This window comes from Vitis vinifera, chromosome 5 (assembly GCF_030704535.1).
Source record: "Vitis vinifera cultivar Pinot Noir 40024 chromosome 5, ASM3070453v1".
NCBI classification, from domain to species: domain Eukaryota; kingdom Viridiplantae; phylum Streptophyta; class Magnoliopsida; order Vitales; family Vitaceae; genus Vitis; species Vitis vinifera.
Window position 1 is genome coordinate 24,878,248 of NC_081809.1, and position 25,055 is coordinate 24,903,302.

Consider the following 25,055-nt stretch of genomic DNA (forward strand, 5'->3'; position numbering starts at 1 on the left):
ATCGTGTCAACTAGGACTGCCTTCAGTCAATTATGTCCAAGATGAGGTTTGGGCATAGGTGGATTAATTGGATTAGATGGTGCATCTTCACATCTAATTTCTCAATTTAATTAATGGAACGAACCCCTTCAGACTTTTTTCATAGCACTAGGGGTTTGAGACAAAGTGATCCGTTATCTCCTTATCTCTTCTTATTAGTCATGGAGATTCTCAGCCAGCAGCTTTTCAAAGCCAGAAGCAAGGGTTTCATTGAGGGGTTTAAGGTGGGAAGCAGTGGTGGAGTAAGAAGGGATATGCTCCATCTTCTATTTGCTGATAATAACCTTTTTATTCTGCAAGGCCAATAGTGAGCAACTGCGATACTTGAGTTGGGTGTTCTTATGGTTTGAGGCGATTTTTGGGTTAAAAGTGAATAGGGATAAAAGTGAGGTTATCCCTGTAGGAAGGGTTGAATCTTTGAAGAATATCATCTTGGTATTGGGATGTAGGATTAGGAAGCTCCCTTCTTATTTGGGTTTACCCTTGGGTGCTCCTAGGAATGGTAACGGGGCGGGTTTAGGACGAGTCACCCCTATCCCATTCCCGTCCCAAAATATATGGTTATTTCTCATCTCGTCCCGAACTAGGGGGCGAGGCGAGGTATGCACTCCCATCCCCGTTGTGAAGTTATAATTAAAATTTCATCCCCGTTGTGTATGCATGTATTTCTTGACTATTGGGGTTTGAGACTTGATAGTTAGTAAGTTCCACATGAGCAACATGCTAAAATGAGAAAAAGAAATTAGCAAAAATACCACACCTTGTTGCCACCAGATTATAGATCTGTTGTACGTTTGGACTCTCCAAATTTTCTAATTAAGCTGCAATTACAATGATCTCAATAAAAAGGACAATCCCAAATATCACCAACAAATCTCTCATCTTTTGCCCATAAACTAACAAAGAAACACCCTAAACCAAACAAATCAACATTCGAAAAAAATACATAAAATGATTCCTATGGAGAAAATGGTAGTAGCGTAAACTAATGAGATTGCTAGTAGTTGTGAATATGAGATAAACAAGGATGAATCAAGAGGAGATGGAGGAAATGAGATTATTGAATGGATTTTCTGATGGATTATTTGATGGATTTCTACATCAAGCGAGAGGAACAACAACCATAGTGATAGAGAAGAACGAGAACCTTAAAACGAGAGAGGAAGAGCGGAAAGGATCAAAGGAAGCAAATATTTATAAGTGGGGAGTAAACTTGTAATTTCATATTCGGGGCGGGGTGGGGCATATTATTACTAAACCAATCCCGCCCCGAACCCTATTCAAGTTTTTTTAAAAAAAACCTGAACCCGTCTCATCCCTGATTTCTATGCTCCCACACTCGTTTTGATAGGGGCAAATCGGGGCGGGTGACCCAAAAAACCCTCGAAATTGTCATTCCTAAGTGTTCCTTTCAAATCCTCTAGGGTGTAGGACGTAGTGGAAGAGAGATTCATAAAACATTTGTCCTTGTGGAAAAGACAATATCTCTCTAAAGGGGAGAGGCTTACCTTGATAAAGAGCACTCTTTCAAGTCTCCCAATTTACTTTATGTCTCTCTTTGTCATTCCGTAAAAGGTGTGTACAAGACTTGAAAAGATCTATAGAGACTTCTTGTAAGCAGTGGTGTCTTAGAGAAAAAGACGCACTTGGTGAATTGGAGTGTAGTTTGTGCTGATATGAGACAGGGAGGCTTAAGTATTTGCAATCTTGTGACCCTAAATAAAGCTTTGCTTGGGAAGTGGAGCTGAAGATTTGGTGTAGAGAGGGATTCTTTGTGGAACCAAGTCATCATAGACAAATTTGGGGTAGAGGATGGAGGTTGGTGTTCGAGAGAAGTGAGGGGAGCCTATGGTGTGGGAGTGTGGAAAGCCATTAGAAAAGATTGGGAAAACATTCGCTCTAGATCCCGCCTTATCGTAGAGAATGAGAGAAATGTCAAATTTTGGAAGGATTTGTGGTGTGAGGACCAAGCTTTGAAAGATGTTTTCCCTAACTTATTCAGATTGGCAGTTGACAAGGATCAATGGGTGTGCGATGTTTGGGAGGAGGGAGGAGAGGTGGGAAGTTGGAATCATTTGTTTTCAAGACACTTTAACGATTGGGAAATGGAAGAGGTGGAGGGCTTGCTCTGAAAAGTCCATCCTTTGGTTTTGCATAGTGATGTGGAGGATGTCATGAGTTAGAATATTAGCAAGAATGACTCATTTTCTATTAGATCTCTCTACCGTTCCCTCACACATGCCTCTTGTGAACCTTTTCCTTTGAGCATTATTTGGAGATCTTGGGCTCCCATGAGGGTAAGCTTTTTCGCTTGGGAAGCATCTTGGAACAGAATTTTGACCATTGATCAGCTTAACAGAAGGGGTTGGAATATGCCAAATAGGTGTTATTTGTGTAAAGTGGAAGAAGAAACTAGTGACCACTTGATTATTTTTTGTAAGAAGGCTACAATGCTATGGAGCTTGCTTTTTTCTCTTTTTGATGTGCAATGGGTCTTACATTCCTCAATCAAAAGGAATTTGATAGGGTGGCATGGTGCTTTTGTGAGTAAGAGAGAGAAAAAGGCTCGGAGGGCTGTCCCCCTTTGCTTAATGTGGGCCTTATGGAAAGAAAGAAATGAAAGAGTGTTCAATGACATTAAACTATCCGACCAAGCTTTAAAACCTTCTTTTTTTGTATACTTTTGTGAATTGGGGTAGGGTGTATTTAGAGGATCATTTTTTGTCCTTGATTGATTTTATAGAGTGACTTTTGTCTAAATAGGAGAAAAGTTTTCTTCTTTCTTTTTGCCAAATTTTGGACATTGCTTGTATACTTCATGTGTACTCTTTTCGCCTCTTCTAAACTTTTCTAATACAATCTCTTATTTACCTATACCTATAAAAAAAAAATAGTGGCAAAATCAAGTTGGTGAATGATGAAGTTCATCCATTTTATTTAAATATTTCATTTACAAATTAAAAAGGTAAGGAATAAGAAGAAAAGAAAATGATTAGTGTTAGGGATTGAATGGGTGTGGAAAGAAGAGAGCCGGTAGAGAAAAAGATAAGTCCTAGGGACAAACTTCTTCCGAGAAAACTTCCACGTTTCTTGTGATGGATAAATTAAGCGATCAACATCGACCCTTTCTGTTCCATTGCCATATGATTACGTAGTGGTGGTGATACCAACTCTTCGTTCAGTCTCTCCCTTTCTCTAAACCATGTTTAGGTTTCTCTCCAAATCCAACAACACTATTAGGAAACTGAGCTCCAAATCATTCCACCCAACTCTCTACGCCTCCTCGAGTCCTCATCACTGCAAGTCCAAAATCTCGACCATTCACCCCCAAATCGCTTCACCAATCTCTTCAAATGCATTCGATTCATCTGGGTCTTCCTCGAAGCCCTCCGATTCCAGATATCCTACTGGGTCCCCAAATGGGTCTCCATTTTTTCGCGCTCTGGATCGAAATTCAAGCTTTTCCGGGCCCCAGATGGCTGGAAATCGGTTTTTCTCATCCGGGTATTTGTTGAACTGCAAGAATTTGAAGAATGGGAAGGGAAATAGACGTGGGTTTTTGAGGGTCGGGAGTTTTGTTGGAGAATCGAGGGCTTTCAGCAGTGAACCGGATAGAGAGTCTATGGAGTATGATGTTGTTATTGTTGGTGCAGGGCCTTCGGGTTTATCGGCGGCAATACGGTTGAAGCAAATGTGCCGCGCAAAGGATGTTGATTTTTCGGTTTGTGTTGTGGAGAAAGGAGCCGAAGTGGGTATGGTTCTCTTGTACTTTGGTGAAGTTTGATTATCCTTACTGGATGCTTTTGTTTAAGCTTAGTGCCTTTTTTTTTTTCCTTTTTTTCTGGGTCTGAAAAGTAGATGTTGATAGTCCAACGAGTGATGCTGTGCCCATGAAAATGCAGTTTGGCACACTTGGAAGAAGCCTTTGTTTTATATGCATTGTATATAAAACTGCCTTGAAAATGAATTTGGGCATGATCTTCTGATTTGTAATCTGGCTACCATACTCGAAGTTCATTTGTCAATAGTGCAGTGAGAAATGAGCAATTTGCTTAGCTGTTTCTGCATGCAATCTACTGCACTTGCACCTAGATGATGTGAGGGATAAGCAAAGTTCTTACGCTTGGACGAGTGTGGGTAAAGTTGGTCCAAAACAGTGATGGTGGCATGGAACATGGAAGTGAAAAGAGGAGAGTTGGGATAACTTGTCTAAACTTGGTGATTGAAATAGCAAAGGAAAACCGAAATGGAGACGTAAAATTTGTTATCTTGGAAAGATAAACAAGAAATGAGGTACAAATAATAGTAGACAAACAATCAAATAAGAAAAATCATAGCTATTTACTAAAAAATGGAGAGGAGACATTATTAATAGATTTCTAGGCCAAGATATAATACGCCCAATTGGACTAGATGAAGACACTAAGAGAGAATTGAGGGCTTTATGGGTAAAAGAGAAGCAGAGTTCCAGCTAAGGTTTGGTTGATATGGTTGCAAAAGAATTCTAGAAGTTTGATAGACAAATATAGGGCTATGAGGGGCTACGTTGGATAGTTCCCCTCTTCATATCTTTTCAATTTTCAATAATGTGTGGTAGAATTCCATTTGCCAAGTTACTTCCTTTCCTTATTTAAAATTCTCGCTTCAGTGGTTGCAAAAATCGAGAGGTTGCAAAGGGATTTTTTATGGTCAGGGGTTGGGGAAGGCAAAAGGGCTCATTTAGTGAGGTGGGATGTTGTGTGCAAACCGAAGACAATAGGGGGTTTGGGTTTGGGGAATATTTCTTGGAGGAATCTCGCTCTTCTAGGGAAATGGTTATGGAGGTATCCTAGAGAGGGTTCAGCTCTTTGGCATCAGGTCATTTTAAGCATTTATGGTTCACACTCTAATGGTTGGGATGCTAACACTTTAGTCAGATGGTCACATCGCTGTCCTTGGAAGACTATTGCTCAAGTCTTTCAGGGGTTTTCTTTGATTACTCGGTATGTGGTAGGAAACGGGGAAAGAATTCGATTCTGGGAAGATTTGTGGTGGGGGGACCAACCTTTGGGAACCCAATATCCAAAACTATTTAGAGTAGTCGTGAATAAAAACATTTCTATTTCTTCAGTTCTCGGTCCATCTTGGCCTTTCTCGTGGAATTTGAATTTCCCCCGTAACCTGTCAGATTCTGAGATTGAGGACTTAGAAGGCCTCATGCGGTCTCTTGATGATTTGTATCTCTCTCCTTCGGTCCCAGATGCCAGATTATGGCCATTATCCTCTTCAGGGCTTTCTTCAGTCAAATCCTTTTTTCTAGCATTATCTCAATCTTCTGGATCTCCTCAGAACTTTCCTTCAAAGTTCGTGTGGAATTCTCAAGTTCCTTTCAAAGTGAAGTCCTTTGTCTGGTTAGTGACACACAAGAAGGTGAATACTAATGATATGTTACAAGTGAGAAGACCCTACAAAGCCCTTAGTCCTGATATTTGTATCCTGTGCATGAAGCACAGGGAATCAGCAGATCATTTTTTTCTTCATTGTTCCTTGACGATTGGGTTGTGACACAGGTTATTTCAGTTAGCTAAGATGGATTGGGTTCCCCCAATGAGCATTTATGACATGATGTCCATCAAATTTAAAGGCTTCGGTAATTCTAAGAGAGGGATAGTTTTGTGGCAAGCTGCAAGCATAGCTCTAATTCGGGTTGTGTGGTGGGAAAGAAACGCAAGGATTTTCGAGGATAAAGCAAGGAATTCAGAGTTCCTTTGGGACTCTATTGTTTTCCTTGCTTCCCTTTGGGCTTTCTGTTCCAAGGCATTTAAGGGGATTCCCCTTAATGTGATTCAACTGGATTGGATAGCGGTGTGTACTCCATAGGGATTGGTCCTTAGTGGGAGTTCGTTTGTTTTATATGTATTTTCCTGTAATTTAGTTGTCTTTGGTGGGAGGATTTCTCATCCTTCTTCTTGTACTTCTTTTTTATATTAATATATCTTTGTGGCGTTTCCAATCAAAAAAAAAAAAAATAATGTGTGGTAGAATTCCCTTGAATGTCATTTCCATGGACTGGGTAGCTATTAGTTTTAAAAGTCTAGGAGAAACTTCTATAGTCGGATAGTGAACTCCCAACCAGGGGAGTAATAATGATCTTTGATGGTTGCTGGTGATTCTGTACCAAATAGATATCAGAGGATTTATTAGAGACCGTAGGGGCCATATATACCATAGGGCTGTAGGGGCAATATTATATGAGCCTTGTCTAGACCATTTGGGATTGGGATGTTGCTCAAAGCCAAAATTCTAACCCCACTTGAAGGCCTTGAAGAGGCTCCTAGGCTATGAGAAGGAATAAAAGAGGCTCTTAGATTGGGATGGGCCCCAAATTGAAACTCTAGCCTTTTACTTGAAGGCCTCAAAGAGGCTCTTGGACAATGACAAGGACTCAAAGAGGCTTCTAGAGAATCAGAAGGTATGACATGGTTCACCATGGACAAGAATCTAGGGAAATAAGAATCTAGAGAAATAATGATGTTGGAGAGGCTGTTCATGATTTTACGATGGCACAATATGATAACAAAGCATGCTTTAAGATGATAATGAATATTTGGTTACCTTTAAGAGTGGGTCAATAGGTGTTGAATAAGCTTTTCCTTACTAGGAAAGTAAAATGGTCAGCATACAAGAATTGCAAATTTGATCAACATGTGTGTGAAAACAGATCATGGAGGAAGAGAAGTGAGAAAGTCCAAGAGGTTGGTGCTCTAATTTAAAAGGAGAAAAGTCTTTCCAATCAAAAGAAAGATGCTCACAGAGGAATTTGGAAGTAGAAACTAATTGTTTATGTGAAATGTGATTGATGATTGTACCCAGAATAATATCAATCAAGGTTCTGGAGAATTTTAAATGGAAGGACCATCAACTAAAGAAGCTTGGATAGTGGAATAATGAAACTCAAACAGATGTTAACCCTAAAGGCTCATTTTTTTATCCAAGGTTTTCAGGTTCACAATTCATGTTACTGGTTTTTTTCTCCATGTGTTTGCCAAATAGCACCAATATAAGATATATTAAAGAAAATGGAAGTGGGTTTTCGAGGTTCAAAGTTTGCTGGGAGAATGCAGAAGTTATGGTAGTGAAGCAGAATGAACATTTTTAAATTAAGATATCTTTATAGTTGAAGTTTACCTGCTGTATTATCTGCAGCAGTAGAGCTGAAAAAAATATGCCACAAAAGGGATTTTAATCTAGGTATGCGTGTTTTGTTGGTTATGATGATATCTCTTTTTTGAGACCTTTAATTCTCTTGTTCTAGAAAGCCCTGTAAAACACAAGGAAATAGTTCAACGTTTACAGAACATCCTGACGTTTACTAATTTCTTGGGTCAAATTAGAAGGAACCTTTTACTTTATATATGGGATAATGGCTTCATGTGAAAGTATGTTTTCTTATTGCCTATCAAAATAAATAAATAAAAATACAGAGGTCGTGTGCAGGTCCTTCAAAAATGAATCTGAAGTGTTGAATGGCAGCTTTGATTATCCTATACTCCATTGAACTTCATCTAGAAGAAAATATTAATTTGGAAATCACTACTTAAATAAGAGTGTAGCCTATTTAGCTCAAGTACTTGCCTCAATATGGATGATTGGCAAGAAGGAAATGGAAAAATTAGAAATGAATGCATTGAGGAGGACGTAAATGTAGTATTAATTGAGAATGCTGTGAAAAAAAAGTCAATTGAGATGGTTTAGAGGTGCAATAGACAACAGTGATCACATTCATGAGGAATAATATGGTGAAATAGGATCAATGCATCTGAACCCCAATAGATGAATTGAATTATGATATATTTTGAGGGTATCATTTTCCTTCCTATTCCTTCAGGTTATGGGTGGTTGGACCATCAAAAGTTGAACTTGTGCTTGCTACATATTATGTCAACAATTTTAATAACTTGTTTTCTTCTTCTCATATTTCTATATAACTTAGAAAGTTCATAATTAGTATGTTGGTTTATTGATAACAATAATTTCTTGGTTTTTTAGAGTTCCAGATGTATAAATTTAACTCAACAACTGATAATAACGTTGGCTCACCCCTTTCATGGTTCCATGTGATTATAGGTGCTCATATCCTATCTGGGAATGTTTTTGAGCCTCGAGCATTGGATGAACTTCTCCCGGAATGGAAACAAGAAGAGGTGCATTTCTGTAGTTTGTGTTTTCTACTATGTTGCTTGTATTAAGAGAAGTTATAATCATAGTCTTGTAAAAAATAAAGTTATCTTTTTCTTTTGTCTAATAATGATAATAATATTCTCAATACATAAAATAAAATATATCCTTTCTTTTGTTTGTTTGTTTTTTTTTTAATCAGAAATGAAATTCGTATTAGATATGGATTAAAATGCATGAGAAGGATGAGTAATCCTCCCCAATTATAAAAAATGATAAAATATATATATATATATACAAGGATACCTATACATCAGGTTTAGTGCCACAAGGGAATATCAAGTTTAAGCATCTCCTCAATTCATAATGGTCAACACATCTGCTTCCAAAAAAAAACTAAACAAAGCTCTTCTCCTTTCTATCCAAACCTTTTTGTTCTACATGTTGAATACTAGTTGAGTTGTACAACATTGAGAGAAATGCCTTTAAAAGCATTGGAACAAAAGGTCTGGAAAAAGGAATGGAACTGAATTAGGTCCCAAAGAGTCTCTAACATCCTCCATGTATCCTAAAAAATCTTGACATTTCTTTTCCACCACACAATCCAAATCAATGAGACAAGGAATTTGCCAAAAGGTTTTGCCTCTAATAGAGCTCCTCAAACCCCTATATGACATGGTCATTGTGTCACATATACTCCTAGGTGGAACTTAATCCAAATCGGCTTGTTTGAATAATCTGCGCTATAGCTCCAAAGCCATCAAACAATATAAAAAAAAGATGATCTACGGTTTTTCTGCTGTGAGTGCACATAATGCACTAATCAAGACTAGGGGTTTCACAAAGTCTTCTCAATTGTAGTATGCCATGGGTATTTACCTTCTTGTGCACCACTAACCATGGCCCATCCTTTCTTGGTGTAATTTGCATTCTACTACGACACTCCAGTTACAGCCTGTTTGGCATCTTGAATGGAATATATTTACTTATTAAAAAATATAGATGAAATTTTTTTTCATGATCTAGTGTAGTCTGGATAGTGTACTTGAAGATTCCCAGATCATGGTAGAAAAGGGGATGAACCTACTTCCCTACTGATGCTTCATGTGTAGCCAACATGGCATAATAGCATCCTCTAACTAGGTCTCAAGTAGATTTTCCATATGAAAATAAACAAATTGGTTTTATTTTCAGTTTTTAGTTGCTTGAGTAATGTTCCAGAAGACCTTTCAAATGAAGAAATGCAATGATATATTTTGGCCAAACTGAATGTAGGTGGACATCTTCTTGATAATTCATATCCTAACACACATGCTCAGCTTCAGGGTTCTGACCATAAACCGTGAGAAAGAAACTGTTGGTGGTTAATCTACTTAAAATATACATACATACATACATATATATATATATATATATATATATATATATATATATATATATATATATATATATATATATGTATAGGCATGTTTTATTGCTGGTGGATCTGTTTTTGGAAATTGACAAACTTTATCTTCTGGTCGATTCTTATATGTTTTTTTGCGACATTATTTGCAGGCACCAATCAATGTCCCTGTTTCTTCTGATAAATTTTGGCTTCTTACAAAGGATCGTGCATTTTCACTTCCATCCCCATTTGATAACAAAGGGAATTATATTATAAGGTAGTTATTTAATGTGCTTGTATCATGCCTTGAATATCCTATAAAAGCAAGTAGGTTCGAAATATTGACTGGCCAAAAAATTTCTGTTAACATGGCAAAAGCAGACCTCTGATTGTCTGTTATTTATTTCATTTTTCTTTGTGATACTCAATAAGTTACTGCATTTTATTCTATTGAACTCATTGAGAATGATTTTAATCTAGTTCATACCCTATTAGAAGTTTGGGATCCTCATGGGTAGAAAAAAATTGCAGTTGATTTGATAATGATCAAGGGACATTGCTTCATTGGTCCAAACCGAGGAATCCCTTAGAGATTTGTCTATGAAAAATATGAATTGGAGTTTGAAGAAAGTGAAGGAGAAGGAGTCCTCAACCCACAACAGTTTTATCAAGGAAACATCCTCATGCAGTCCTTTTTGCTAAAAAGCTATATGGCAGGTTTGATGTCTAAGTTGGAATTGAAAAAGCTTGAAAACTATTATCGCTGGGACTTCTTGTGTCATTTGTTGGAGAAGATGGATTTTGAACAAAGGTGGATTTCATGGATTGATTCTGTTTATGCACTGCTAGATTCTTGGTTATGGTTAATAACATTCTTGCAGGGTTCCAAAGCTCCTGGGGATTCACTTCTTCTGTTTCTTAGGTTTGATTATGAAAGTGCTGAGCTACTTCATTTCTGTGGAGGTGAAGTGGGCTTCTTTCATGGATTTTGGGTTTGGAGAAGGTAGAGTTGGGGATTGGAGGCTCATTTGTTGTCTGACGATAATAGTCTGTTATTCTGTTGCTGATGTGAGTGAGATTTTCCTAGCTGGGAATGTGGGGGTTTTGGCTCCTTTGCTATGGTGTAAGGTGGACCAACTCCCATCTACCTATCTGGAGATGAAACTGGGTGCTTCATTCGAATCTGGTGATGGTATATTGGGGGGCACGGAGGATGTGGACAGAGCAGCTGTGTTATTTGGATGTAAAGTAAGGAAACTCCCTACTACTTATCTAGGTTTACCCTTTGGAACCCCTCATAAATCGTGTAGAGTTTGGGACATTATAGAGGAGAGATTCAAGGAGGAAATTGGCTGCTTGGAAAAAACAATACTTGTCCAAAGGAGGAAGACTCATCCTTATTAAGTGCACTCTTTCAAACCTCCCGATCTATTTTATGTTGCTTTTTGTAATCCCAAAGAAAGTGAGAGTCAGATTGGAGAGAATTCAAAGGGAGTTTTTGTGAGGAGATTTGGAGGAGAGGAGGAATATCCACTTGGTAAGTTGGTCAGTTATTTGTAAAGATAAGAAGCATGGAGGGTTGGGGTTAAGGCACTTGGAGGGATTCAACCAAGCTTTATTAGACAAATGGCATTGGAGATTTCCCCTTGAGAGGAAGAGTTTTTGGAGGAAAGTCATTGTTGGAAAATTTGGGGAGGTGGAGGGGGATTGGACCACTAGTGAGGTGAAGGATTCTTATGGGCTGGGCCTTTGGATAGACATTAGAAAAGGGTGGGAGGAGTTCTTTCTTAGAACTATTGTCCGTATTGGAAATGGTAGACACACGAGTTTTTGGTGGGACATTTGGGTTGGGGATTCTAAGCTGAAGGATGTTTTTCCTACCCTGTTTAGGATTGCAGCCCACAAATTTGCTACAATGGCTGATCTATGGGGAGGCAAAGGGATGGAGGTGGTTGTTGGGAGGTGCATTTTAGAAGATCTTTCCAAGATTGGGAATTGGAGGAGGTGACTCGTTTTTTGGAATATATTTCTGCGTTAAAGGTTCACGAGAGGGAGGATTCTTTAGTATGGAAGAATGATGGGAGGGAAAGTTTAATGTCAAATCGTATTACAGGTCTTTAAGGGTTGATAACAATTTTTTATTCCCAACTAAAGAGATTTGGGGTTCGTATGCTCCTCTTAGAACTCCTTTTTTTGCTTGGGAATTAGTTTGGGGGAAAATCTTAACAGTAGATATGTTAATGAAGAGGGGATGACCCATGGTTAATAGGTGCAGCATTTGTAAAGACAGTGACGAATCGGTGGACCATATTTTGATTCATTGTGGTAAGACAAAGGAGTTTTGGACTTTGCTGTTAAAATCTTTTAGATTGGTGTGGGTGTTCCCGGCTTTAGTGAGAAATCTCCTCCTTGAATGGAAAATTAAGGGGCAAGAGAAGAAAATGAGAGCAGTTTGGAGATTGTCTTCGATTTGTCTTTTCTACTGTATTTGGGGAGAGCGAAACTGAAGAACTTTCTAAGAAAAAGAGATGTCAGACCAAAGTTTGAGGAATCTCTTTTTTGTTTACTTTTAGAGTGGTCTTAGCAGTTTTTGGAGTTAAAACATTTCCTCAAATTTTTTGGGTGATCGGCATTGTGGCTAGCCTTCTCTCTCTAGCTCTTTCTTTTTTGCAACCTGGTTTGGCTCTTATTGTATACTGCATGTATACATAGGGTGCACCCCCTGTTTTTGGCGTTTTCTTAATTCAATCTGCCTTTGTCTATAAAATATATATATATATTGAGTGATAACTTGCTTTATAAAAAAGGCAAGTCTGTTAAAGGAGGAAGATTCACCCTTAGTGGAAGCACTTTGTCTAGTTCGTTAGTTTATTTTATGTCCTATTTTGTTATTCCTGTCTCAACTCTTATTTGTTTGAGGAAACTCCAAAGGGACCTTATTTCAAAATAGGAGGATGGTAAGAAGTCTTATTGAGTTCAATAGTCATTTATGTGCACCTGAAAAAAAGTAGGGAGATTGGGCATAAAAAATCTGCTTGTTTGAAGTCATTTAACAAGAATAAGGAATCTTCAAAACAGCAAAGAACAACAAGTCCTCAAGATCAATGTTTTGAAAGGCTAAAGGCGGTCTTGAGGCACTTTGCCTAAATGAGGCGAGGCATGATTCTCGGTAGAATGAGGCATAAACCTCAACTTAAACAAATAAATAATAAAAAAGATCAAAAAATTAAAAAATACTAATAAAGTCATAAGAAATTGAATAATAAAAAAGATATAAACTTTATAATGATAAAATTAATTATTTTTCATTGTTAATAGTTTCTAATTAGTTCTTTTTTCTCTAAATAAATTTAGCTCTCTCATGGGTTTATCAAATGTTTTTCAGCATTACTATTACTATCACTAATGGGATCTTCCAAGGAATATAATCATGTTCAATTGCTATATTATATTGCCTTTGTTGTTAATATCTATCCATTCATCCTTCTTCTTCGTCCACCAATTGTAGTGGTATCTTTTTTTATGTATCAATAATTAGATTTTATATGAGATCAACGATTAAGACAGTCACCAATTCTCTTATTTTTCTCAATCTCTCTTTTTTCCTTATTTAAAAGATTTAACCAAGTAGGGACCCAATACAAAACTCATGAAATCTATATCAAAAGTCCACAAAAGCATAGATGATAGAACCCATTCAAACTTATTGAATATTAATACTTAAATCTCTTGTAAAATATATATCAAAAGCCAATAAAGGCCAAAACCTCTTTCAGGCTTAGGCCTCAACAACCTTGAGGCTATAGCCTCAAAACTATAAGCCTCAATAAGGTGAGGCTTAAGCCTCAAGGCTAATTTGTAGAGCCTCACCTTGAGGCAAGCCTTGAGGCATAAGCTTTAATTGCCTTTTAAAAGACTGCTCAAGATGAAAAAAAGAAGAACGTCCTCAAAATAACAAAGAAGAAGAATGAAGTACAAAATACAAAGACAAAGAGAACTACTCTAAATCCCAGTCTATATATCACAAGAGGTGGTACTTACCTCTAAAAGCTGTTTAACTAGAATATCAGCTCTCTTTCATTATCCAAAATCCCTCTCAGGTAGTTAGCATCCCAAAGGGACAAAACCCTGCCTCTAACCCAACTAATCACATTGTAAGAATTCCCTCTGATTTGGTAACAGCACAAACACAAAGCCTGCCCTTTCTCAAATTCTAGAAGGGCAAGAACCTCAAGCCATAAAGCCAAGTGACTACCTGCTAGCGTAGAGATGGCAAAAATACCGTCTCCACTATGGTCTCAGAAAGGTCCCTCATTCTCCCGGGATTCTCAAGAAAAACAACTTGACAGCTTGCTCTATCATACTGTTATCAAGTCTCAGTTCCAAAGAAGCTGAAATCAGTATGCTGAAATTACTGGTGCTGCTCATATACTTGTTGGCTCTTTTTGCTTGTCTGTTGCTGCTAGAGATTGTTTTTGACCATTTAAGATGCCTTTTTATTTCTTTAGCTCTTTAGATCTGTTCAATTTTTAAAATTGCATTTTTCTCACAGTTCAAAGGTTCCAATTTCTTAGGAGGAATTTATATATTGCATCTTATTATGCAGTTTAAGTCAGTTAGTACGTTGGTTGGGAGGGAAAGCTGAAGAATTAGGAGTAGAAATATATCCAGGCTTTGCCGCTAGTGAGGTATCATGTGTTTTCTCAATATATCTAGTTGAGATTTTGATTTTGTTTTTGCCCTAAATAGGCATATCTAGCTGAGAACTATATCTATCAAAAAGGCAAAATATATATATACATATCTGAGAATTATGGACTTTGTGCATTTACAATTTCCAATACTGGCAGATATTATATGATGCAAACCACAATGTTATCGGCATTGGAACTAATGATATGGGGATTGCCAAAGATGGTTCAAAGAAGGATAATTTTCAGCGTGGCGTTGAGTTGAGAGGTTGTTCTCTCTCTCTCTCTCTGTGCATTTTGGTGGCACATATGCTTTCACTATTATATGGTTATAATGTTTGGAGACTTGTTAAGGTGCTAGACTCCAAATGAGCATGAGTTTATGTCATTTCAACATGAGCCTGGCTTTGACTTTGGCCTTAGCTCAAAAAGGCTGATAAATTAGTTCCAAATTTGGAAAAAAAAACCCTCATCTTCTCATTAAAATAATAAAACTAAATTTAGAGTTCCTCTGAGATTTCTGATTTCTTATGTTCTTGTATTAACAGTTTTTATGTCCATATACCATATCTGGTTTCTTATGCTTCTTTTAGGTAGAAAGAGAAAAAACACTATGCATGAGGCAAAGCAGTCAAAATCTGAACTGAACAACTATAAGAAGTCCCATATGCCCATTTATAAACTTACACGCCTATACATACATACGTACATACATATACATACACACACACACACACAAAATGCTTTTGAAGATTGATATGATTTGCGAGTTTTTCTCTATGAAATTAACTTCCTCATATTGAAAACATTAGTGTGACATCAATATGCAGGACGTGTTACACTTCTTGCTGAAGGATGCCGAGGATCATTATCAGAGGTTTGTAGAAAGACCCTTATACCTGCAGTAGTTGCCGTAGATTTCTGAAGTTTCAAACCATGTTCTAATAGCAAAACTTTCACTTGTTTGTCTTATTTACAGAAAGTATTGAGAGATTACAACTTGAGAGAAAAAGCGCAAGCACAGCATCAGACTTATGCTTTAGGAATAAAAGAGGTAACCTTAACTCATCTCAGTTTATTCATCCATGAAGGAACACATTTTTTTAAAAATTTAGCCAGAGAAATCTCTTTCTACTCCCAGATGTCAATCATGTCATAACAAATTGCTTCTGCCCCTGGTTTATTCCAAATGCCTGCTGATAAACACAGAAATCCTGATGACTTTTTTTATATGTTCTCCTCTATATTATTATCTATCAGTTATTCTTTAAACAGTGAGTTGTAATAGAAGTTTCAGAAAATGCTTGAAGAATTAGAGGCATTTAAAAAGTAGTAGAGCCTTAAAGATATGCCACTTTGATTCTTAGTTGGTGCCTCTGTTTACCTCACCCACCAAAGAAATTTTATAGATGGTTTTTTGGCTTGGAAGAGGGACATCCACTTGTTCTCAACCACTTATTCATAGCTTGTACCTGATCCTTGATATGTGTCTCGTTCAGATATGGGAAATTGATGAGGCCAAGCACAAGACTGGCACTGTACTTCACACCTTGGGTTGGCCCTTGGATCACAGGACATATGGGGGATCCTTTCTCTACCACATGAATGACAGACAGGTAAAATTTGCCCTGTCAAATGATTAAGTACTTCAAACTATGGACAGTATTCTTTTGTTGCTATTCCACAAATTTATCATGCGATTTAATGAGTACATAATTGTGAAATTTGATGGAAATTGGTTCACATAGTGTCTTATTGTGGTCTACTTTGTTGCTTGTATCCCCATGTATGTGTGTTCTCTCTCTCTTCTTTATTTTGGTATCTTTTTTTTTTTTCTTTTTTCCCATCTTCTATTTCCTTTTGTGTATGTATTGCTTTTGTGGGGATGACTGGATTTGGTTTTCAGGTGTTTCAGTTTTTTAGAAATTTGAATTATTTGCTTGAGATTACCAGCTGGTTAATCTAACTCTTCTGAATTGTCAAATTTTAAAAGCATTTCTGTAGATTAAAACTGACATCATCAAATTGGATTGCTGATTAGATTCTCCTTGTAGGTTGTAGGAACATTGTCTGTGATTAAAATTATCCATGCAGCTGTATCTACACAGATGAACAGTGGACCTGGTCTAATTACTCTAGTATTCATTATCCATGTTCATCTGTCTAGAAGAAGTAGGTTGATATGAAACAAAGAACAATGAACACTAGAGAAGTGAATTTAAATCTCAAGATAATGTACCTTTGTATCAAATCTCAGGATTATTTCTTAGTCTCAAATTCCAAGTTCCACATGATATCCTTGACCTCATTATTGGTTTGCCATTATTTCATCAGACATTATATCATCAGGAGTTGTCATCTTAACATTGAAGTTCTTGAGTCAATAGAAGTGAGCATTGACAGTAAGCTGAATGCTTTTAGCGCCTGTCATTTGCACCTGTTCCTTTGATAGTATTTTCATGTCATTCCTGGTGCCCTAGCAAGTACCATTACTATGCAACTTCTGAGGCACTACCAATGACATATGCTGTTCATTACAAGATTAATGATTTTGGAAGCTCATGTGGTGATATGTTCCTTGGTTGCAACACACAGGTTTCAATTGGCCTTGTGGTTGCTTTGAATTATCACAACCCTTTCTTGAACCCTTATGAAGAATTCCAGGTAAGTTTATAGTCTTTTTGTAATTAATGTTCTATATGTGTTGTTTCTAGTCTTTGTTTATGTTAGAAAGTATTGGGAGTCAATATAATATGGAAATCATGATGTAAATTTTCTTTGGAATAGATCTTGATGTAATTTTAGAAATTGAGAGATTGAGACCTTGCAGACCCTACTTTTTCAGGAGTTAGCTTTCTCTCATTTTCTTTTTTCATCCTTTACTTTTCCTTCTCAATATTCAATACATTAACATGGTATAAAAGCTTGGCTTTCAAACGACCATAAGTTTGAACCTCTCCACTGTTTCTCTTCCATTTAAAAGCCTTAGTTTTCAATAACAGAAACATTAGTTTGAAGTTGATTATTGTAATTTAACTGATTTTTGGGGAGTTTATCTATTGACTTGTCCACGAAAATAAAAGATGGAACTAGCAGCCCCCTTCTACAAAATATTACAAGTGGAGTGAGTAGCTTGGGAAAATTCTCTGATAGCTTTCTTTTTATAATTAATCAGTATGATTTTGAATCTACCAAAGTTCCTGGAAGTGTAGTGTCTATCTTAATTTGCTTGTAAGCATTTATCCATGTTTTGCTCGTGATTTCTTGCTTATCTTTCTATGTTATGTTTCCTTCTAATAGAAACTTAAACATCATCCTGCCATCAAACCTCTTCTCAAAGGTGGGACTGTTCTCCAGTATGGTGCTCGCACTTTGAATGAGGGCGGTTTTCAGGTGTGTCAGAAACCTTTTTTCCAGTAATATTTAGAGGAAATGCTCAAGTACCATACACATACACACATAGATATATTTATGTATATGTAATTATTTGTGTGTGTGTGTGTGTTTGTGTGTGTATGATATTTAATGTGTAAATTTTCATGTGTCTGGAAACAACTTTATAGTGTGATCCTGAGCACTCAATTTATAAAATTTTAGATGGTGAAATGTAAGAATGGTCCAATAATCAACTGGTTACGGAGTGGTGCTTTTGGGTTATCAATTAAATTGTTCCATGACACGTGCAGCTGAGTAGATTACAAGTGGAGGGAAAAAATTTCTTCATGTCTTCCCAAAATGTTTCAAGTGTTCATATGATTTGATTGTAGAATTTTCAGTATTTTATAACAAATATGAATATGATGCTAAGTTAAATTTCAGTCTATTCCATATCCAGTTTTCCCAGGTGGAGCAATCATTGGATGCTCAGCTGGCTTCCTAAACGTCCCAAAGATAAAGGGAACACATACTGCAATGAAATCAGGTAATAATCGCAGAGATCTCATTGGCTGATATATTTGGAAACAACAAATCTGGATGATGACATTTTGAATTAATACAAAATTTTCATTACTTGGCAAATTTGCAGTGTCAATAACCGTCTTTTTTTTCTTTTTGGCAACTATTAGGATTATGTTAAATTAATAGAAGAGTATGGTGAAGGTACTCTTCATTCTAAACAACCAGGAGTACAGAAGTTCCCTCAACACACACAGTTTGGTGGAGGGAGTAACACACACACACACACACACACATACAAAAGGAGGGATGCACAAATCTCTCACTATGTCAACAGCTTTTCTATCCTAGCTTCCTTTTAGCACCTTGTGAAAGAACGCTAAAAAAATGTTTCATTTCCTCCACCTCATGTAAATCCAAACTCTCTCCTTCAGTTAGGGGTACAGGCAAGCTGAGCCAAACTTGAGTGGAATTTTGGAGTGTTAAGGAGCATGAAGCCAGGTTGAAGTTTTGAAGATTTGATTTGTTAAGGAGCATGATGTGTGTATTAAGTCCAAATCCTGCAAACTTAAGCTTTTAAGAAAATTGATAGTTCAACATGGTATCAAAGCTTGGTTTGGCAAGAGGTCATGGGTTTGAGCCACATCTCCATAATTTACATGTTTGTTTCCCCATTTGTTTGTTGGATATGAATTCAAATTCAGTCTATCTCTGTTTGTTGAATATGAATCCAAATTTTGTCTATCTCTTCACATGCGGTTATGGGGTCGCATGTGAGCGGGTATAGGGCCGCACGTGAGGGAGGGTGTTAAGAAGCATAATATGCATATTGAGCCTAAATCTTGTGAGCTTAGACTTTTACGAAAATTGATAGTTCAACATTATCTTTGGATTTTCGAGAAAGAAATCCAAAAAAATATGACCAAAAACCACTATATCCATGGGCTTTTTTATTTTTTGTTAGCCAAGGCCTAGAACCTATTCCCAACATGCTTGGTTTAGCTCTGAAATTGGTAGATTCATGAGTGATGGCTCAATAGATTCTTTTCAATTTAACATGGGGAATCCTCCATTTCTGGTTGAGTTGGGAACAAATTCTCAAATTACTCATACACCAGTCTCTTTTATTTCCAAGATGTGTTTGCGAGTTTGCATGCAGGTGTGTGCTTGTTGAGTTTGAACTTCTCATGTAATAAGCCACCCATGCCTCCATATGCTCAAAGATAGCATGAAGAAATTTGAAAATTAAATTGGTTGTCATTTAGCTAGAATAAGCCAAATGCACTTTAACATTTGTGGTGTGTGTGCAAGCTGCATGCAAGTGTGTGTGTTGAGTTTGAACTTCTCATGTAATTAGCCATCCATGCCTCTGTTTGCTCAAAGATAGCATGAAGAAATTTGAAAATTAAATTATCTGTCATTTAGCTGGAATGAGCCAAATGCACTTTAACATTTGTGGATGGTACAGCTGGAGCTTCAAAGATAGCATAAGATAATGAAGCTAGTGATTCCGAAATAGATCATTGAATTGTTTTTCCTAACAAGAAATTCTCTTCTATCCCATTTTCCTTGTATATGAACTTTGTCATTTGCTTTTTGCATATTAAATATTGCCTGTGGTGTTGGCTTGTAGAATAAGGAAGCTGCCCACTTCCTATTTGGGTCTCTCTTTGGGAGCATCTTATAAATCTTCTAGGGTGGGGAATGCAATAGAGGAGAGGTTTAGGAACAAACTAGTGACGTAGAAGAGACGATGCTTGTCTAAGGGAAGAAGACTTACCCTTATCAAAAGCACATTATCAAGCCTTCCAATTTATTTCATGTCTTTGTTTGTCATTCCAAGAAAGGTTAGTTTAAGACTTGAAAAGATCTAAAGAAGAGACATTTTGTGGGGAGTGGGTGCATTAGAGAAAAGACCTCATTTAGTTAATTGGACCATAGTCCACTTAGGAAAGAAGGACAGGGGTGTGGGAATTTGCAATCTCTTAGTCTTAAACAAGGCTTTGGTTGGCATGGAATTGGAGATTTGCTATTAAAAAGTAATCCTTATAGAAACAAATTATAATAGGGAAGTTCAAAGAGGAGGAAGGGGTGGTGTTTGATAGGGGTGAGAGAAGGATATGAAATGAAGGTGTGGAAAACCATCAGAAATGAATGGGAGGGCATAAAAAGTAGGTCTCACTTTTCAATTGGGAATAAGGGAAGGATTAAATTCTAAAAAGACTTATGGTGTGAGGATTTAACCTTGGAAGAAGGCTTTGTGAACTTATTCTCTTTTGCTTCTAACAAAGATGGATGGGTAGCATAAGCATGGGAGTAGGTTAGGGAAGGGGGTGGTTGGAGCCCCCATTTTTCAAGGCAGTTTAATGATTGGGAACTTGATGAAGTGGAGATTTTCTTCTGGAAATTATAATTGTTGTCAATTAAAAGGGAAGAAACTAAAAAGCTTGGAGGGCCACTCCCTTGTGCTTGTTTTGAACTTTTTGGAAGGAAAGGAACATGAGGTCTTTTAATCATGTTGAGTAGTCAGACCAAGCAATCAAATCTGATTTTATATATATTTTTGTGAATTTGGATAGGGTGTACATAGAGAACCACAACGACTATGGTAGATTTTGTGAATTGGCTAAGCTTAAAGAAAAGAGACGTTTTTTTTGGTCCTCGCCTACACTGGGTGTTTATTGTTTGCTTCTTGTGTACTATGTCGTGCTGCCTCTTAGGCACTTCTAATATATTTTCTCATTTGCCTATCAAAAAGGAAACCTAGAACTTGGGGGAAACACTGGCTACCTCTTTTGATGAGCAACTAAGAATATATTGAAAGTGCCAAAAAAAATGGGAGACACTTGTTACTTCTTAGGTGTTTGTGATTTGACTCTTTTTAGCATAATCACAATTCATGCTTCTCTTATTGCTAACTGTTGTTTCTGCTCATTTAGAACAATTTTATGAAGTTGTGGTTGCATACTTCATGCACATTTCTGACCTCACATGTTCTTTGCAGGAATGCTGGCAGCAGAAGCTGCATTTGATGTACTTCATGAAGGCTCGAGCATGGAAAAATATTGGGATGGTCTAAGGAATTCATGGATATGGGAAGAACTTCATAAAGCTCGGAATTACCGTCCGGTTAGTGAGACAATTAAGTGTATTCTCTTAACTTTCTTAATCATCCTTTCTCACTTAGTGGTAGTGTATACTACAAGGGCTGCCTTGTACATATTCTATTTAACTTAATCATTTGGTTCAATCATGTTGTGTTGGTAGCCTTTGAACATTTTGCAACATGTCATTTGAGTGTCTAGTAGGAGGATGGTTTCAACTTCTGTTTATCGAAGAGTCATCTTGATTATCTTGTGTATGAAAAAACTAGACAGCCCTGTATTTAAATATATTGTGGGTTATTGATTCTTTGATTCGATTTGTTTCTTTCTTGTAGGCATTTGAGTATGGGCTCATTCCTGGTTTGGCTTTAAGTGCTTTAGAACAGTGAGTTTTAGCTTTGCTAGATTAATCTAAATGTAGTTTAGCAGTATGAATACTCTCACTTTCTTTCCTTTTTTTTTTCTTTAAAGGAACAACACTTTATTGAATTTCTGTGCTTGGCAGCTATGTTCTGAAGGGTAGATCTCCTTTAACATTGAAGCATGGGAAACCTGATCATGAAGCAACAGATGTGAGTCGCAACTGTTCAATAATCCCAATCTTAGATTGAACTTTCATGCGTTGTGATAAATTTGATATTCTGAATTATTAGCACTGCAAAAATTCAGTTTTTCAGAAGTATTCCAGGAAAGAGATGTGTGAACTTATTTGACACCAAAGGTGATGATTGTATTGAAAATTCAGCAAGAATTACAACAATAAGTCATAAGCAGGTTTAGATTTGGATGGGGGAAAATCAATTAACATAATAAAAAACATAAGCTTTTTAGTTGGTATAACCAGTCCACAACAACTGCAGTATTTAGTTGGTATGTGATCCTTATCATGGTTTAGAACTCATTGTTAAATATTTTATAAAGATGTGATCCATATCACTGATGTTTGTATTATTATTATTATTATGATTATTATTTTTGCCCCATGTGATTTTATTTTTTTTCCTTTCTTTTTGTGGGGTTGGGTTGGGAGGACGCGGTTGTTTGTTTCTCCTGATAATCAATGATCCTTGTATAGCTGTCAAAATTTGACTTTTTGATAGAATGGTTAGTATTGTTGCATCCACTTAATTTTTAAGGACATGGTTGATTCAAGAACCCACCAATAGAATGTCCTTGGAGTGTGACATCAGGCCAGCACTGGCATTTTCTTAATGTATGGTCACAAAAACCTAATAATAAATCCTACTTAAAATACCTCTGATTCTAGCATATTTAATATTACTAGTGGCTAAGACTGAGCTAGTTTGTTGCCAAAACTATACTGAACGTGCACTTTCATTTGCAGGTTGCACAGTTACACTCTCCAATTCAATACCCAAAGCCAGATGGGATTGTATCTTTTGATGTGCCAACATCTCTATACAGGTTTTTTTCAAACAGGCTCTTTTTTTTATTTTCAATTGATGGATCTTTTATTAGGCATATTAGAATTTGGGTTTCAGCATTAAATGTTTTAAGGGGCATTACCTTTTTGTAGTTAAATAGAAGTAGCAAAAAGAGAGGGAACCCTAGGACATGAGGAAGTATACTGGTAGAAGTTTAAAAGAAAAAATGCTGTCGTGATTAAATATGTTTTCTGCCATATCTAAGAGGAAATGGGTTTAGGTAGCAAAAAGCTCAAGGACTTGGACTCGATGGAAATATGAATCTGGGTGAGCTGAATCTTGGAGCAAGCATGTAGCTGCCCCCATGATTGAGACTCTTGGTGGATTCAAAATCATCATCATAACCAACATTATAATGATAATAATCATCACTAGATATGGGTACCAAAGGGTTCGATCTTTACGCTTTAACAGGAAATATTAGCCTTGATGGAATAAAATTAGGGAACAAGACGGATGCTCCAAACCCTAAATAGTTGAGATGAAGCCATGATATTAATGATAATGTTCAACAATGATGTGTTTTTTTTTATTTGCTTATTCAGGAGCAACACGAATCACGATCATGACCAACCATCTCATCTTCACTTGAGGGACCCCCAGATTCCTGACCGTGTAAATTTGCCAGACTTTGCTGGACCTGAGTCACGATATTGTCCTGCACGTGTTTATGAGTAAACATGCACATCCCATCTTAGCCTGTGCTTTATGAGATCTATAATTGGATTGGACCACTTCTGATACTTCTTTCATCTTGTTGTAAAATGTAGGTACGTCCCAGATGAAAAGGGTGAGCTGAGGCTGCAGATAAATGCTCAAAATTGCCTACACTGCAAGGTAATATCCTGACTCATTTGGAAAAGTAGTTGGAACCACATGCTAAAGATGTCTCATGCCCAACATACATGCATACATGCAAACATGCTGAGTAATAGTATTTAATAAGAAGGCTGGCCATATCCGTAGGTAGTATTGGTACAGATGAGGGATTGAGAAACACATAATCCAGTATAGAGTTTAGTTTTTTGTATTAACTTGGCTTGATAATTTTTCAGGCATGCGATATCAAGGACCCAAAGCAAAATATTGAGTGGACGGTGCCAGAAGGCGGCGGGGGCCCAGGCTACTCAGTTATGTAGATTATCCCCAAGTTCTCATTGTTGCTGCAAATAAAGGATCTTGTATAAAACCAACCATAATTCATCCCCCCAAAAATAAAAGTCTACCAAATGCAGAGTCCTCAGAATGTGACATGGTAATTTGATAATAACCCAATCCAAAATCATTATATTTGCAATCTTTCCATGCAGGTAAAAGTCATCTTTAACATGTAAAAGGCATGGAAAGTCTATCTAAGAACACATTGGATTTTAGGACCCAAAACCAACAAATCCCAAGTTGAACTGTCCACCATGTGTTGACACTATGAATGGGTCATAACCCAGTGAAGAAGATCAAAAGTATAATCTCAACCCCTGCTTGCACCGCCTCATTCTGGAAAGAGGACCACCTAGTGAGACCTGGGAAGGCATCCGTTTAGCAATTGAACTGCAAGCATGCGTACAAATAGTTTGTTCTTTGTGAAACAGACCACAGCTGTCCTACCCCACACTTGACATTCCAGGACATTTGCCAATTTAAGAGGAATCATTTTACACCTGCTCTCGAGATATTATTCTCCAGGAAGCTCCACCCTCGTTGGGAATTTGGGGCTCAATTGAAATTAATATTAGCTATGCATGTCACACTTGTATGTATCATGCAAAAGAATATTATCCTGTATTAGCACATCAGCCTGGCATAATATCATTTTCTCGATCTTCACATTCATGCATACAAAGTTTAGGAATACTGTATCTTCACTAGCCAGTCTAATGGAACTCGTGGGTGGGGAGCAAGCTGAACTTTGCATTCAACGAAAGTTGAGAACTCCAGCAGCAGAGATATTCATCTCTCTCTAAATGCAGGTTATGTTATCACAATTTTTTGTACCTTGCACGAGAAAATGTTTTTCCTGCAAAGTAGCTGGGGGACTCTAAATGTTATCGTTCATGAGACTACAGCTCCCAATTAAGGCCTTGGGCAAAAGAAGATATTTGATCTCATTTTTGGGGCCAATCAATTGGAGAATTATGTATTGAAGTAGAGAACTATATATCAAGGGAGGTGATCTTTGAAATGGGACTTTGAAAAGCCATAATCATGTTAATCGATATTTACTTCAATTCTTGTGATGATTCTGGATTTTGTTGGAGAAAGTGGTTTAAGGTTCATCTCAAGAGCATCGGGTTTGCTATTTTGATTACTGTTATGGCCAAAGATTAGTTTAGGACAT

The 25,055-nt window shown here is 37.1% G+C and overlaps 1 protein-coding gene across 2 annotated transcripts; it reads left to right on the top strand.

Annotated features, from left to right (window-relative positions):
- Positions 1 to 3,032: 3,032 nt before the first annotated feature.
- LOC100244062 (electron transfer flavoprotein-ubiquinone oxidoreductase, mitochondrial) lies at positions 3,033 to 24,017 on the top strand. 2 transcript variants are annotated; one of them, XM_019220067.2, is made up of 19 exons: positions 3,033 to 3,543; positions 3,693 to 3,791; positions 8,146 to 8,222; positions 9,754 to 9,860; positions 14,190 to 14,271; positions 14,434 to 14,542; positions 15,105 to 15,151; positions 15,254 to 15,328; positions 15,774 to 15,890; positions 16,870 to 16,938; positions 17,575 to 17,667; positions 18,094 to 18,196; positions 21,176 to 21,300; positions 21,611 to 21,660; positions 21,781 to 21,847; positions 22,621 to 22,700; positions 23,266 to 23,394; positions 23,491 to 23,557; positions 23,776 to 24,017. In XM_019220067.2, the coding sequence occupies exons 1-19, from the start codon at positions 3,393 to 3,395 to the stop codon at positions 23,857 to 23,859; spliced, it is 1,731 nt and encodes a 576-aa protein (XP_019075612.2). In that variant the 5' UTR covers positions 3,033 to 3,392; the 3' UTR covers positions 23,860 to 24,017. The 2 variants fall into 2 exon arrangements, with proteins under 2 accessions (XP_019075612.2, XP_002270682.1); XM_002270646.4 differs by having other exon boundaries at positions 3,033 to 3,791.
- Positions 24,018 to 25,055: the final 1,038 nt, after the last annotated feature.

Bases quoted from the DNA above. Each gene is read 5' to 3' on its own strand.
- LOC100244062 (XM_002270646.4), top strand. From the start codon at position 3,242: ATGTTTAGGTTTCTCTCCAAATCCAACAACACTATTAGGAAACTGAGC. The intron at 15,152-15,253 runs GTTTGTAGAAAG...TCTTATTTACAG, and splicing joins GCCGAGGATCATTATCAGAG to AAAGTATTGAGAGATTACAA. The intron at 22,701-23,265 runs GTTTTTTTCAAA...TTGCTTATTCAG, and splicing joins GTGCCAACATCTCTATACAG to GAGCAACACGAATCACGATC.